This window comes from Rhamphochromis sp. 'chilingali', assembly GCF_963969265.1.
Source record: "Rhamphochromis sp. 'chilingali' genome assembly, chromosome: 22".
Taxonomy (NCBI): domain Eukaryota; kingdom Metazoa; phylum Chordata; class Actinopteri; order Cichliformes; family Cichlidae; genus Rhamphochromis; species Rhamphochromis sp. 'chilingali'.
The window spans coordinates 14,637,440-14,654,075 of record NC_137950.1 but is presented as its reverse complement, the minus strand read 5'-3'; the positions used below and the strand labels follow the sequence as shown (position 1 = coordinate 14,654,075).

At 39.2% G+C, this 16,636-nt stretch overlaps 1 protein-coding gene across 6 annotated transcripts in view; it reads left to right on the top strand.

Annotated features, from left to right (window-relative positions):
* The window catches only part of LOC308391256 (integrin alpha-M-like), a 219,646-nt gene that overhangs the window by 144,623 nt on the left and 58,387 nt on the right, over positions 1–16,636 (top strand). Inside the window, exons 1-8 of one of the 6 annotated variants that reach the window (XM_080873823.1) lie at positions 1,178–1,350; positions 2,049–2,151; positions 2,420–2,523; positions 3,364–3,434; positions 3,787–3,901; positions 5,526–5,653; positions 5,779–5,924; positions 11,135–11,285. The exons of 1 other annotated variant lie outside the window; for it this stretch is intronic. In XM_080873823.1, coding sequence (XP_080729949.1) covers positions 1,314–1,350; positions 2,049–2,151; positions 2,420–2,523; positions 3,364–3,434; positions 3,787–3,901; positions 5,526–5,653; positions 5,779–5,924; positions 11,135–11,285 — 855 coding nt within the window. In that variant the 5' untranslated portion in view covers positions 1,178–1,313. Of the gene's footprint in view, positions 1–1,177; positions 1,351–2,048; positions 2,152–2,419; positions 2,524–3,363; positions 3,435–3,786; positions 3,902–3,927; positions 5,379–5,525; positions 5,654–5,778; positions 5,925–11,134; positions 11,286–16,636 lie in introns of those variants that run through there. 4 more of the 6 variants (XM_080873826.1, XM_080873827.1, XM_080873828.1 and 1 more) reach the window with 4 other exon arrangements.

Here is a 16,636-nt window from a genome sequence, read left to right as displayed (position 1 = left end):
TTAAAACTTTTTTATTTAATGTAAAATTATATTTTGTTTTAATTTACTTTCAAATTCTTCAGTTGCTGAATGGGCTGCATAGTTTTCATAAATAGCTATAATTGTACCAGATGGACAAGTTGGACTAGACTGTAATACAAACCGTTCAGTTTGTCAACAATAAAACTGACTGAAATGAGAGACTGAGTGTGAGACTTTGATATTAGATAAAATGAATATTGATAAAGTTTACCTTTATGTACCTTTATGACACCATATGGGGTTTTACAATGGGGGTGCTTGTGTGTTCACTGACTAAAGGCTGCGAGGGGACACTGGTTTTTTGGTGTTGTTTGAGTGCAGGTGCAGAGCTTGCTGCTCTGTGATTCCGACCGGGCTCCCCTTGCAAGTTAAAATGGATTGATCTCTGATTGTCTTGCTTCGTTCACGGTGATAAGTCTCTGAACCAGTGAGGCCTGCGAGTGCACACCTAACAGAGACACACTGATAAACAAAGGAATGTTTACTTCCTGCCTTTATAGGTTCACCTGTGCTTGTATATGGTGGACCGTTAAAGGAGTTGAGCCATATACAGGGGTGAGGGGAGTTGACACACGTGCTCGCACAGTGCCTTAGCTTACACACCACAGGGGTGTTACAATGGGGGGTTGTGTAACTGTTTGTCACTGAATAAAAGGCTGCAAGGGGACGCTGGTTTTTTGAAGTTGAATGGGATCAGGTGAGGAGCTTTCAGCTCCAAGAGCCAACCAGGCTTCCCTTGAGCAGCAAGTAAAAACCGACTGAGAGGAATTGTCTTGCTTTGTTCACGGGAGTGAGTCTTTGAGTCAAGAGGCCTGCAAGCGCAGACCTAACATTTTCATTATTGTAGCTATCAGAGGAAATGGAACAATTTTGTATGTACTTTAAACTGAAACTATATTCTTAATAACCCTGAATGTATTTCTTATGCTGAATTTAAAGGGAAAATAAATATATTTTTAACTGAATAAAACCAACCTTACTTATGACTGAAATTTGCAGACACGAATAAACTTTCCAATCTGTTTAGTTTAAATGTTAGTAGTATTTACTGAAAAAATTACATTACTAAAGTACTGGATCAAAATTAAACAGTCTCACCACAGTTTAGTGTATCATATAAAACAGTGCTCTCTGTCTTGTAACTCCTCCTACATAACACTTATTTCAAATGACCCTCTTAGCTTTGAGCAGTCACACTATGATTTCTGCATCTTCGGTTTCAACTCCTTTCCTGACCCTTTCAGCAGAAGTAATTCATTCATCTGTCATTTATTTTTCATGGAAGTAACACAATGAACTGGATAATTAGTGCTACAATATCCTTGTTAGGTAAGAGAAATTTATGGCCTTCTATTCTGTCTGTTGTCTGAATTTATGCAAATAATGGACATATTAGTAGCATTTCAGTGAAAATTGCTTTTCTGCTAGCCACAGCACAGCAACATTTTTCAATAAAAAACATCTTTTAGTTTTAAAAACCAGCGGGGATGTTAAATTGATAAGTTAAATAATATCTTCTAGAAACGCTTTTGTGATTGTCATTTCCTCATATACATTTTACCTCCTGTGAATCACACTAGTTGCTGAAATGTGTGATTAGCTCAGTCAGGTCTTGACTGTCCTATGAGTTCATGCAGTCATCATATACACCTGCTTGTTTTTGTTTTACTGACACTGTACCTACTTTTGCAACAGGCATCTATTTTTTTGCATGCAAGACACATTGTCCTGGATTGGCCTTCCACTTGCATTTTTTAAAGTGCCATGGACAAGCAAATCTGTACAGGTTATTTTTTCATGTGAATAGTTGTTCAGCACCACAGTGTTGAGAACTTTCAAATGTCAGACGTTGATACTTTCAAGTGGTAATGAAAAAAACAATGTGGTTAAAAAAATAGAATGAAAGTAACACAGGGCGTATGCAGTTTCATGCATGTGGTTATACTTAGAGGTGCTGCAAACACATTGTTCTATAAAGTGGCTTTAAGTAAGAATAATGATGATGCTTTTTCTTCATTAATCGTCAGGGTTAAATATTGCTCTTGGTTTCAATATTGATCCCGTGGCTTGGAAGACCTTGAGGAGCTCTGCTGCTGGTTTTGGCTACCAGGTGGTTCAAAGACAATCAGAGTAAGTCAGAACATACATTGTTATGTTGAATATGGGTTTATAATTGCCTGTTTAAGATTACTGATAATTATTTATTTATTTATTTATTTATTTATTCATTCATTTATTTATTATTTGTTTAACAAAATTATCACCACTTATTCCTGACAGCATTAATAAAACAGGGATAAAATACTTATTAACAGAGAACATATGTAGTTTATTTACTGTAACTACAGTTTGCTCTTTGGACATATCATTCTCATCATGGCATCATTTATTTCCTTAGTTTGCTCGTCAGTGCCCCATTTGAACAGTATTCACAAAATGGAAGAGGGAAAATATATATTTGCACCACTTCTCACCCAAGCTGCCAAAATATAAAATTTGAAGGTAGGTAACCATTCATCTATACATTTCTTTACAGGATTTCCTGAAACTCTGACAGTAAGTATTTTGCCTTCAAAGAAATAAACCACAGTGTCATGATCACTAGGTCTGGGAGGAAGTGTTTTGAGCTTTTCGAGAGCTCTTGGTTCATTTTGCTTTTTGGCATGCACAGTATTTGGCACTAAAAATTACAATATCGGTATTGTTTATGTTTGTTTTTTCCCTTGAGTTTCCTTGAGATTTTTCCTCCATGTTGTCCTTTGCCTTTCAGTGATCCCCTGATGTTCTCTATGCTCACTGTGTCATGTCTAGGTCTTCCCCCTGCTTGTTATGTTGATTGTATTCATATGTGTGTAGTTCCCCACCTGTTTCAGTTTCCCTCATTACCTCTTGTGTATATAATGTTAAGTCATTCTTTGTCCTTTGTTGTGTTGGACACATAGCTGTGTATCCCTTAGCTCTACTTTTCCGTTTCTTCACGGATATGTATTCCTAATGTTCTTTGGGTATTGGCAATACATAGGTTCTCTCTTTTTTATTAGATTTTTATTAATTTCCATACTTTTCAGCATTAAATGCTAACCTTCTCTTTTTTGACTTTAGTCTCCTGAATTCTGCTCTCGTGTCAGCAAAACACTCCACACTAAAATAAAGTAATAGTGAAACTTAATTCTATTTAGAATTCCTTCCTGTTGTATCATATGCACCATAATAATAGATGTCAAAATGTCTGATTTATGCTAGTTTCCAGCCTAGAGGAGATATTGCCCATGCTTAAGTGTTTTAATTTTAGTTATCAATTTCACAGTTGTTCTGTGTTTTTGTATTTTGGTTTGAATACAGCACCAAGATTTGCAGTCAACATGTCCCTTGGTTTGACTATGAAAAGTGATGCTACAACTGCAAACACTGTGGTGAGTTACTGAACGGCAAACATTACCAGTGCTTTGTTAAAATTGGTGATAATCAAAAGCCTCTGTTTTCTGTGTCTTAGATGTTATAATAGTTTGTTATAATTTATAAATGCATGCAGGTCATTCCATGAAAAACAGTGTTGCTCCCACCTGTCACCAATAACATTACTTTCTTTAAATATGCTACTGTTATTTTAAAAAATCATGATTCCCAGTGTTTTTTTGTTTTGTTTTTTAAATTTGTTTTGTTCTTTTCAGATTTGGTTGATCTTACATGGAATGAACCAATGTTTAAAGGACTTGGAAATAATCGGCCTACCATATTAATCACAACTTAACTTTGTCTCCTCAGGTGTGTGGTCCAACCATTCAAAAGGACTGCAGAAGTATCACAATGTACAATGGTGTGTGCTTTCAGATAGACGGTGTTACTACATTTGGATCTCCCATACCTTCCTCTCTTCGAGGTAACAGTAAATGGAACTTGTAAAAATGTATCCATAATTATCAGAGTCCTGGTTTGCCATTAATAACAAAGCTTTTCCATTTTACACCTAATGTAGTGTTATAATATTTACCTTTGTGCTTGCATATTCTCTAAATCTCAGATAAATTGAAACTCTATTAAGACTTCCCCTTATATATTCAACCATTTAAGAATTAATGAGAAAAGGCAATGGAGTAAATGGAAAATGATTTTTGTGGAAGATGAGATCGCACCAATGGTGGATGAGATTGATGCCATTCTGTATGAATGACTTGCATGATTTGGTGGACTAAAAATGGCACATGAGGCTAAACCTGTAGCCACAGATTTGGGTGCATGTGCATCCCAAATTGCCACCAGAAAAAAATCTCGTACATTAAGTCTACACATTTCTTAGAAATAATTTTCACATCAAAATAAGGTTGTTATAAATAATTAGTTGCCCCCTCTCCGCCTTTGCTTTATTTCAGATAGTCTGTTTAATAAGTGAGCTAATGGAAACCAGCCCACTGAAGGAACAATGGGCTGAAAGACCTAATCCAATCATTTGTCTTCAGTGGGCTGGTTTCACTCATTATGCAAATGTACTGTTTATAAGATTGGGGAAACCTGCAGTCAGCTGAGACTGAAGAAGTCACTTGGATGAGTGACAGAACATTTCTCCCACTGAAAACACTACGTCCAGATGAACAGAATCAACTTTTGGAGATTTACTTACCTGGATGATTGAGAATGCATCAAGACATTACAGAAAAATATGATTTAATTACAGTACACAACACTGAAAATCAAAGTATAGTAATATAAATGCAAAAGTGTTAAGGATAACTTAAGGATTAAGGATAACTGTCTATACATTTCCTCTCCTTGTCCAGCACTACTATGTCCAGTTGATTAGCAGGTTGGTTATCACCAGTTCATCTGTATGTATCTGGAAGTCGCACAGGATCTTAGCACGGTAATTCGCGACAACCCTTGGGGGCATGTCCCATTTTGACTTCAGGACTTCCAGGCCGTACTCAGCACAGATATATTACTATATACTATGCCAGCCACTTGGCATTCCATGTATGCCCTGCCTGCTAGCATCTTGCACCCTGCTGTCTCAGCAACATCATTACACAGCCTGCACATGGTGTCTTGCCTGGTGTGGTAGAACTCAGCCTCTATGGATCTTAAACATTCCAGCCACTTCCTCTATCTGCCAATGGTACATACCATGCAGGGGCTTGTCCTTCCATGATGCCTCCTCCCCTTGGTCTTCTTTCTTGGTTTTCTGCTGCCTGAGGCATTTACTAAGCATGCGGTCAGTTATGATCATCTTCCTGATGTACTCATGGATATTCATTGTCTCATCCTGGAAAATGGTTCAGACATGCATTAGTCCTCGGCCTCATTCCTTCCACTTAGCGTTCAGGCTCAGGGTGCTGGACTGGGAGTGAAACCCTCCATGCATGGTAAGGAGCTTCCTTATGTGTGTGGCATTCATTACTGAATACTGTCTTACTGAAAGCCTCAGAATCCTTTTGCTCGCATGATGTGAGGAAAAATGTTAAAATTAGCCCATAAAAATTGATTCGATTTTGACTCCATGTCTTTGATAGAGTGCCCACCACAAGTAGACATTGCCTTTCTGTTGGATGGTTCAGGCAGCGTATCATCTCCTGATTTTCAAACAATGAAGAAGTTTGTGAAAGATCTAATCCAATCATTTGTCTTAAATGATGCACAGGTAAGATGCTGTAGTCCCTCTTCAGTTAATAGTAGCACAGACATAAAACAGTTGCATTATTATTTCTATTTAGATCCATGAAGCATGACAGATTGATATATTTATTGTTTTCCCCTTTTTTTTAGTTTTCTGTTTCCCAGTTCTCTACTTCACCATGGGTTCACTTTTACTTTAAAACATTTTCTTCGTCTGGATCAGTGGAGACTGACATCAATGAAATCCAGCAATACAGGGGAGCTACCTTCACAGCTAAGGCCATCAGACATGTTGTGTAAGGAAAGAAATCACATCACTGAAGCACTATGCTAAATTTACTGTCCAGAGTTCCTGTCCAGGTGACTCTTATTTTCTGGGACTCTTACCAAATTAAATAAAGTGTGGACTCTGATGCCAGTCTTTCAAAAGAGATAATGTACACAGACCTTTGTTTTCAAATATTATCAACAGAGCCGATAAGTATTTCCTAACTGAATAATGAATTGTACAAAAAAATATGTCCATTATCCGTGACTTTTCTGGACTTCCATAGAGATGTTCGTAACAAAGGCTAAATTGAATTTCAATTTGAAAATCTAATATTTGGATTATCTGGATTGGCAGAATAGAAAAATCTGTGTAATGCTAAATGAAAATATAAAAAAAGAAGGATGGATCCAAAAATAACAATCAAACATGTGTTACGTAAAGCAGTTTCACCCCGGTTCCTTTTTTATTCCTCGGGCCTCCAGAGACGACACAGGACTCAGTAGTCATTTCACAAAACCTTTATTCATCTTCAGTTACGCATGCACCTTCTAGAAGGGGAGACGTACAGGTCCGGTGTCCCTCTGCAAATCTCCACTTCTTTGTTTGTTTCCACCAGTTTTATAGAACCGACCCCATTGTAAAACCCACATGGTGTGTTGTAAACTCTGTGTTTGTGTATGTATGCGCGAGCACGTGAGGGCCTGTGTGTGCGCGTACCAGTGTGTGTATGTATGTGCACGTGAGTGAGCGTGTGTCTCTGTATATGTGACTTCCTGCCGGTCATAAAGTCATCTCCCCTCACCCAAGGTACACCAAATTCCACTACCAGACATACAAAACATATTACAAGCACTGAGACCCCCACTCTGCATCCACTGGGCCATTGGCCTCTTGTTGTCTTACTCTTACAGCTAAGCATGTGGAGAGTCTCCTGGAAACCTACTTCTAAGTTATGACAATTATGAGCTTTTATTACATTCAGGGACAAGCATCAGCATCCCCCAACTGTAGCTTCCTGTCTCCTTTTATGACAGGTTGACCCCCAGTGTCCATAAATTCCTCTCCCTCTACACAGTTACACACTCTCAGGCCTATGGCTAAACCAAACTAAAACACACAGACAAATCCTTCCCTATTCTCTGATGTACTGCTGGACCCTCTCATCTAAGCAAGTTTAACACATTATATTCTAACAATTGTTTTCTTGTACCCACACATGCAGTCTACCCCATGACCATACGTCCACTGTAAAAAAGATTTATTGACATTATAAATAAAATTATGTGTATATATATATATATTAGGGGTGCAACGATAAACAAAATTCACGGTTCGGTTCGATACTTTGGTGTCACGGTTCGATATTTTTTCAATACAAAAAAATGTTCATGCCTTTTTAATTTGTCATTTATTAAAATTATAAATATATATTTTAACTCAAAAATACAGTTTAAATTCAATGTTGCTGAAACAATAAAATAATTAACAAAAAAAAAAAATCTATCTGATCGAGAAATCACTCATCTTTGGAAAAGAGAGTTTAATACAGAGAAATGGCTCTTTCCAAAATAAAAGCTATACTATACGCTTCTTCTGGGCTATATTCTCAGCAGCATATTAAACGTATCAGGTCCCCATAAGGAGAATCATGTGCTAACGGCTGTCTAAATCAGCGGTCCCTAACCCCCGGGCCTCGGACCGGTACCGGTCTGTGAGTCGTTTGGTACCGGGCCGCGAGAGTTGAGGCTCAGGTGTGAAATATATGGTTTCAGGGTTTTTATCGGTTTTCAGCGTTATTTTGTTATCGTTTTTATCGTTAACTCGGTTTTCCTTGGTCTTTTCACGTGTGTTATGAATAGATCTTCTTTTTTTCAGCACCGGTACTAGTTTTATTTTGTTGTATTTATCCGCGACACCTTAAAGGCCGGTCTGTGAAAATAATGTCGGGCATAAACCGGTCCGTGGCGCAAAAAAGGTTGGGGACCGCTGGTCTAAATGACTCGGATACAGTTTGTAGCATGCGTGCTTGTTGTTTTTGTCTGCTTCCACTTGTCTTTGCACTAGGATGATGTCTGCGTAAATGTGCAGTCATATTCATTGTGTTCCCACTAGTGCTGTCAGCATAATCTCGTTAAAATGACATTAACACCATAACGCGGCAAATCTCCGTTAACGAGTTACTGCAGATCACCCAGTGCGTGGGGCTGGACGGCGTCAACACGTTAACAACAGAGATGGGCAGTAACGCGTTATTGTAATCTGATTACTTTTTTCAAGTAACGAGTAAAGTAAGGGATTACTATTGCAAAAACGGTAATTAGATTACAGTTACTTTCCCGTAGGAACGCTGCGTTACTGCGTTACTAAAACCGTGATTTTTTGCGAGAATGTCTCACGACAGTGACGTAAGCGAGTGCGCCGTTAGTGACAACAGCTGTGTGCAGATCAACAATGGATCACATATCGATTGTGGGAGAGAGTATGAGCGTGCAGCGTTTAAAGCGTGGAAGTACTGACCTTACTTTGAGTTTGATTCCATAAAAAGTGACAAAAACATTAGCATCCATCCTGCGTGGGAAGAAAACTTCTTTTTACAGTGAAAAAAACCCCTAAACTTCCAAGCAAGCACCGAGTGCGCAACGACGTAATGGGAAATTCACAGAGAAACTCGCGGATTCTTCAACTGACCGCGGCACACCTGCACCAGGGTAAACATCCGCCTACCCTAGTCCTGCTTTACAGGTGAAAATAGAGCAACAGGACTGCTGAGTCTTTGACTTTATTTATTTCCTGCTGTGTTTTACTTGCATCTATTTGAAAGAGTGAGTGTAAACACAAAAAATATTTTATTTTATGTGCTGGAATGTGCAGAAAATAGGTTTAAATGTTAAACTAATTTATTCAACTCAGAGAATGTTGCATATAATTAAATTTTTGCTTGATGCATAAAGTTAAAAGATTAAAACTGATAAAACAAGTTAAAAAAAGAGACTTTTCCATTTGATTACATTTTGTATGATGGATTATGTAGAAAAAGTAGAATTGGGCTGAAAGATCTATCGCTTTATCTCCTCTTCAGGTTGTAAATCGTGTTTTTAAAAAGTAACTAAGTAACTAAGTAATTAACTCATTCACTGCCAGCCATTGGCAGTGAATGAGTTAAACCCATTGACTCAGTCACTGCCATTGACGTCTATAGACGTCAATGGCAGTGAATGAGTTAATTACTTTTGAAAATAAGTAATCAGTAAAGTAACAGGATTACTTTATTGTGGAAGTAATCAGTAATTAGTTACTGATTACTTTTTTCAAGTAACTTGACCAACACTGGTTAACAAGCTAACTGCACTAACGCACTAGTTCCCACCAATGTAATTGAGCATTGCGTGGCACATCCGACATACTGTTTTACTTTTGTCCATGACGCGCTTACCATCAGGGTCATGCTTCACATGAAAACCAAGATAGTTCCAAAAGCCAGATCTGAATGAGGGTGGGGGAGGTTCAATTTCGGGTAGCATTGAGGCAGTTGCCATGTTGCAACGAGCTTAGCTTCTGTCTTGCTGCTAGCTTGCGCTGCGCTCAGTGGATCTGCACTCGACAGTGCAGCCTAGGCGGAGTGGTCGAACGCAGATCCACTGAGCGCTCAACATAGCCAGCGTTGTCAGAAGAAAAGTTGGTAAATAAATTACAAATTTTGTATTGTTCAATACATATGCGTACCGAACCGAAAGCACTGTATCGAATGGTTCAATACCAATACAAGTATTATTGCACCCCTAGTATATATATATATATATATATATATATATATATATATATATATATATATATATATATATATATATACAGTTGTGGTCCTAGCCTGTTTGGAGCCCTGGGCGAACACTACCTCTGCCCCCCCCCCACACACACACATAAAACATAGGATTGTACATTAACATAAAACGGCTACCACAGCCATCATAATTCGTCATACAATGAGAACAGGACAAATCAACAACTAATTAGGACTAATTAGTATTAAAATCTGTAACATAATGTATTGTTTGGAGTGTAGTCTGTTACTGTTGGTATTTTTACCATTTCTTCTTGGAGCAACTTTAACTCACATAATTTCCTTAGGGATTAATAAAGTATTCTGATTCTGATTGTTTCAGGATGACCTGCTATTATCCAATGACACATCTGCTTATCTGTATCTTTTGCTCGTTTCTCCTCCTCTTCTTTTCTCTTTTTTCTAAAGTGAGGACCTGATTGCTTTGAACTTTTCTTGTCCATCTTCCATTGGTTTTAATTTTGCACTCCAGTATGAACACCCATCCCCTACAACCTACACCTTAGTTCACAGATTCGCTTTGTCTAGGGTTTATTTCTGGGATTTCGCACAACCCAGGATTCAAATCATGAATACATAATGGGCTTGGATTTACATCATTATGAATGAAATGTGCTGTATTTGGAAGCAGCCGGACCCTCCCCTTTCGACGAGTTGTGTGTGAGACTTTAAATCATCGAACTGTAAATTACACATTTTAAATTGTTATTGATCCCTTTACCCCTGGTCCTAAAGTGTATATTTATTTTCTTACTCTTCTTATTGTTTGTTTACTTGCACTGCTGTAACTGGAGCCTCGTCGTCTCGGTCAGAGAATCCCACGCCGCCCCGCCCTCTCCTCCCTGTGCCTCAAGCAGAAGTCGCACCTCGCAAACGGAGGGCGCCCTTACTCCCAGCAAATGGGCGATAGAAAACCGATCGGTGCCTATGCCATTCCCGATATGCGCTGGCATGACGTATGAGCAATTTTTTTTTTTTTTTTGCCGATGACCGTGCAACCGCCCGTGTCGCCCGTATCAAAAACCGCTACTGTATATATATATATATATATATATATATATATACAGTAGCGGTTTTTGATACGGGCGACACGGGCGGTTGCACGGTCATCGGCAAAAAAAAAACCGCTACTGTATATATATATATATATATATATATATATATACAGTAGCGGTTTTTGATACGGGCGACACGGGCGGTTGCACGGTCATCGGCCAAAAAAAAATAAAAAATTGCTCATACGTCATGCCAGCGCATATCGGGAATGGCATAGGCACCGATCGGTTTTCTATCGCCCATTTGCTGGGAGTAAGGGCGCCCTCCGTTTGCGAGGTGCGACTTCTGCTTGATATATAAAATTTATATAAAATTTTTATTTTATTTTTTTAATTTCACAGAAACACTGTTTTCATACCACAAGAAGGTATGAGACCTAATGCAAAGAAGGTCTTGATAGTAATTACTGATGGACAATCTAATGACCGGACTTCTCTGGATGGTGCAGTACAGCTAGCAGAGAGTAAAAACATTGTTCGATTTGCAATTGGGGTAAGTACTTCAATTATTTAAACTTACAGAATGTGCCATACTGAAAATATGCTTTGGTCAGCTGTCAGGCTAAGACTGATGTGGCACTATATGGAAAAAAGCACTGAGCCACCCATATATTACACCTCCAGAAGCTAGCTCTCTCTCTCTCTCTTTTTATATATATATATATATATATATATATATATATATATATATATATATATATATATATATATATATATATATTATGGAATGCCGTTTAGAAAAATATTATACATATATATCAATCAAAGTCTTAATATATAGAATGAAGCTTGAATGTATATAGAATGATCTTCTGAATGTATAGAACGAAACTTGAATATATATAGAATGAAACTTAAATATATATGTAGAATGAACTTTTGAATATGCATGCCACATGCTTCAGTTATTAGTAAATTAAGTTGTGTTCAATAGAAATTTTTATTTTTTTTGCCAGACACTAAAAATTGTGAAATATCACAATACTGAAAAAGTTCCAAGGGTATTATTTAGGTAAAGGTTGATAAGACTGGTTTTATCTTCTTATTCACTTGTGCCATTTAAATCATAAAAGTAGTAAAATAAAGTTTTTAAAGTACACTTTTCTTTCATGACAAACCATACTTGTCGCAGTAAAAAATGTTACACTTTATGTTACATATCATGGTATGATGTACTAATTTATCTGTTAATAAACACGAATTGTGAATTTTATTAAATAAAATATCTGTTATACATTTTCAACTTTAAAACACAGAAATGTTTTATTTAAACTCTTACAGGCTGATATTTGGAAAAAAATGACACATAAAAGGTAGGAACACAGAACACTATGTATTTCCAGAACCCAGAGGAAGAAAAGAGTATTCTGTAGTAATAGAGCAACACTGACCTTAACAAAAAAAAACAAAAAAAAAAACAAAGAAAGAAAGAAAAGAAAAGAATAAAACAAACAAAATACAATAAGCCTGTCTAATCAAGTAAACAAAATCCTTAAACATTCCCTAAAGAATGTAAACCAGGTTATGTTTAACAGTTATTATTATTATTAGTAGTAGTAGTATCATTATTTGATAAGAATGTAATGTCATATAGTGCGATGATGATATAATGTTCATATTTCAGCTATATATTATTATATATATTTAATGTGTGTCATATTTATAGACAACTTGCTGGCAGTGTTGGAGATACTGTTAGTCCCCCTTTAAATATGTTTTCATTAGTGTTACTGTAACACTTTTCAAAACTTTCCCAAAACCTAACAAAAACTATTATTTAAACCTGTGAGTTAAGCTAGAAATCAAGTGAAAATTAATATGAATTTCTGTGTAAAGCATAAATATTCAAATGGGACACTGAATCGGAGTCCAAACAGAAACAGTTCTGGTGGGTGGCTGCGTGGCCAGTGGCTGAGGCGATTGAGCAGGTCCGGAGGCCGACCACGCCGGCGACGAGGTCCAGTCAGCGGCCTGAACGGTGTCCGCCGACGCCAAATCCGACGTGGACGAGGAGAAGGTGATGAAGCAGCAGCTGCAGGTGACAGCGTGGAAGCCGGTGTGACGGAGCAGCAGCTGCAGGCGACGGTGTGGAAGCCGGCAGTGACGGAGGATCCGTTGACTGCACTACAGGAGACTGGATGACAGACAGGACTGGCTGGACTACAGGAGACTGGACGACAGACTGAACTGACTGGACTACAGGAGACTGGACGACAGACTGGACTGGCTGGAGGACCGGCGACTGGGGGACAGGAGGAGACTGAACTGACTGGGCTGGAGAGGTGGATACTGAACTGACTGGACAGGAGAGGTGGAGACTGGACTGAGCTGCAGGTGACTGGACTGACTGAGCTGGCAGCTGAACAGCAGGCAACTGAACTAACTGGACTGGCGAGGCTAATGGCTGAGCTAAAGACTGAGTTAGTGAAGGGGACAAAGCTGCAGCCTGGGCTAGCGCATCAGGTGCTTGAGCTGGGAAGAGCTCAGCTAGCCTGATCAGAGACAGTGCTAGAGCATGGAAAGCTGGATCAGGAGGTGGATGAAGAGGTGGACTAGCAGGTGGACAGGCTAGCTCTTTCAAGCCTCTAGGGAGGTCAGGCTGGGTTCTGGCTGCCCTCAGCCTGAGCACTGGGACAGGCACGGGGGGTGGCTGGACACCAGTCACCCCCACCCGAGAAACATGAATGTGTGTGGAGGTAGACTGGGTCACAGCTGCCCTCGTCCTGGGAGCTGGCACACGAGTGGGTGCTAGCTGGGCCCTAGCCATCTGAGGTGCTGCAGGGACAGGCTGAGCATTAGCTGCCGCCCCCCCCCCCCCCCCCCCCCCCCCCCTGAGAAGGTGAAACGGGTGGAGGGGAAAGCAGGCTCTGAGCTGCCCTGCTAGGAGAAAAAGGTTGAGTAATGGGTGAGGAAATGGTGATTGAGTGGGAGAAATTATCAGGTTTAACAGTGATAATGTCTTTAGCAGTAGCCTGAGATGGTGGAGCAGTCTGTTCGGAGGCAGGATGGTTAGAATTAATTGGATAATCCAGAATGTAGTCACATTAAACCAGGGGTAGGCAACTCCAGGCCTCGAGTGCTGGTGTCCTGGAGGTTTTAGATGTGTCCATGATCCATCACAGCTGATTTAAAGGGCTAAATGACTCCTCAGCATTTCTTGAAGTTCTCCAGAGGCCTGGTAATGAACTAATCATTTGATTCAGGTGTGTTAACCCAGGGTGCGATCTAAAACCTGCAGGACACCGGCACTCGAGGCCTGGAGTTGCCTACCCCTGCAGTAAACAGTCTTTGGTTTAGGTGGGCGGTGAACAGTCTCTGGATTATGGCGAGGTGAAAGAAAAAAGTCTGTTTCGCTCACCACCGGATGCTGCTGCTCCAAACAGGAAACAGGATGGCGGCGTGAGCCTTGCCTCCACTTAGCTGTGGCAGCAGGCGGATGAATGAGGCGGTGGGTGAGTGAGAAGCGGAGCGGCAAGAGAGGGAGAGGCTGAAGCGCGGCGAGAGACGCCCACTCTCCGAGGCAAATACTCCGGTGCAGGTGAGGCAGCAGGTGGGAGAACACGGCCTCTCTGAGGTCCGCCCAGAGCCAAACGACTCCCCTCGAAGATGTGCTCTTCTTCCGCAAAGAGCCGCTGTTTCCCCCTGAGCTCCTCCGCCCTAGCGGGAGAGCGCTGCCTCCTGCTGCTCGAACAGGACAGTGTCCACTGAGTCCACAGCGTGTCGTCATGGCACGGTTTGTGTCATTCTGTCAGGAGTCGTGGTGTGTGGGTGAGAGGACGACAGGAAGGGACCCAAACGCAGGACTCACGGTGCAGAATGATGATGATTTATTAGAGCGAGTGAGTGAACAGAACAGGAACGGCAGGACTCACTAACTAACTGAAAGACTGAATGGCTGGCTGAACAACGGAATACAGACGGGAATGAAGACAATCACAACATCAATGACAGGACAGTGAACTGGTAAAACTGAGGAACTTGAATACAAAGACTGAATGATAATTGGACACAGGTGAGTACGGCTGAATGTAATGAAACAGGAAATGGAACATGTGGAAGAAACAGTAAACATGAACTGAAAACGCTGGGTCAATGACCCAGGAATCTTGACAGACTTATCTCATTTGAGAATGTAAAGAAAAGTTGCTCTAGGTGGCAGATCGTTCAATGACTACATCTAGCTATAGTATTTCAAAAATAAACAAAGGTATCTGAAATACAAAACATGGCTGATAAACCTCGTATATTATGACATTACCACTGACATTCCATACATTGTGTGGAATAGCTAGACACAGGAAGCATTTGACAAAATTGAATTCTATTTAACAGTGAGGTTGTGGCATATTCTTTTGCTGCCTGCAGGGGTACTAAATAATCGAATGTTACTATGGGTCATATCAGAGAACAGAGACAAAACATGCAATATAGGCAGGAAAACAGATGAACTTCAATCCAAAAACAAAATATGCCTCATATGTATAAACTGAAACCAATTGCATCCATCCATTCTCTTCTGCTTATTTTTATCTGCGTTGCTAGCCTATTCCAGCTACCACAGGATGAGAGGCAGAGTACACCCTGGACAGGTTGACAATCTGACGCTAGGTTAACAACATTAACAAGAAACAAGAAAATAAAACATGCATATGCAAAACAGAAAAACAAAAACAAAATCCTCATCATTTCTACACTCCTTGACATCATTATGCTCTTCCAAATCCTGGTGAATTCCGTATTGCAAAATCCATGTCTGATTTGAAAGTAGTACACTACATGAACTGGTATACGAAGGATATTTTCACAAATATTGGTCACTGGAAATCTGCAGTTAGTGATGAACTCAAGGCTTGGCTTTGGGGAAAAACCCAGGGCTGAAATGCTGTCACATCCGGTGCAGAAAACAAGAATATCTTTCAAAGAGACTTCACTTTCAACTATAAGATAGAAAAATACAAAATCAAAATGAGATTCTAACTAAGACTATTGGTATACTGATACGTTAAAATACCAAAAGATTAATGCAAAAGAAAAACTGATGCATATTTTGAAAATTAAGCTGTACTTTGAAAGTCACACATGAAGCTAATTAGCATTTAGTGAAACCATAGTGTCGAAAAAAGAAGTTAGTGAAGACCACAACAATTTAAGCTTAGGTGGATGCAGAAATAGTCTATTATTTGTACTCAGTAAACAGGATTGGTAATAATGCATTTATCTACGCTTTTAATACACTGAAGTGAAACTGAAATCACATTTGGGTATAATCTTTCTTGTAAATTCAGCACTTGCATTGGTACTTGGTATTCTATACCTACTGCACAATCCACTTTGTATTGTCCCTGTTCTGTCTTTGTTTATTGTACAGTTAGTATTGTACAGCTATGATTATAGTATTGTATAGTTAGTAATTAGTATCTTTTTATCCCTTAATTTTACCCAAATTTAGCATGTTATTTATTTGTAATTTCTAGTATTACATCTCTTGGAGATATATATTTTATATACGTATAAATGCAACATGGTTTCCAGTTTATTTGGAGCTACTTTTAGATAGGAATATTTACCGCATTTGTCAGAATTCAACATTTCTGTGAAATCCTGCCTGCTTGTATGGCTACTCTCTCCATCAGAATATGTCTGTAAATATAAACAGATAATACTTTTCAATATACTGACAACAAAATGGCATAGTAAATATTAATATTATGTTTATGTATTATGTATTTAAACATAATACAAGTGACAATGTTTAAGGGAGTTAAACATTGTCCATCTTTACTTTGATTTTATTTTATGAACATACATTCATTTGCTGAAATGCTCAGGATTAATTACTGATTC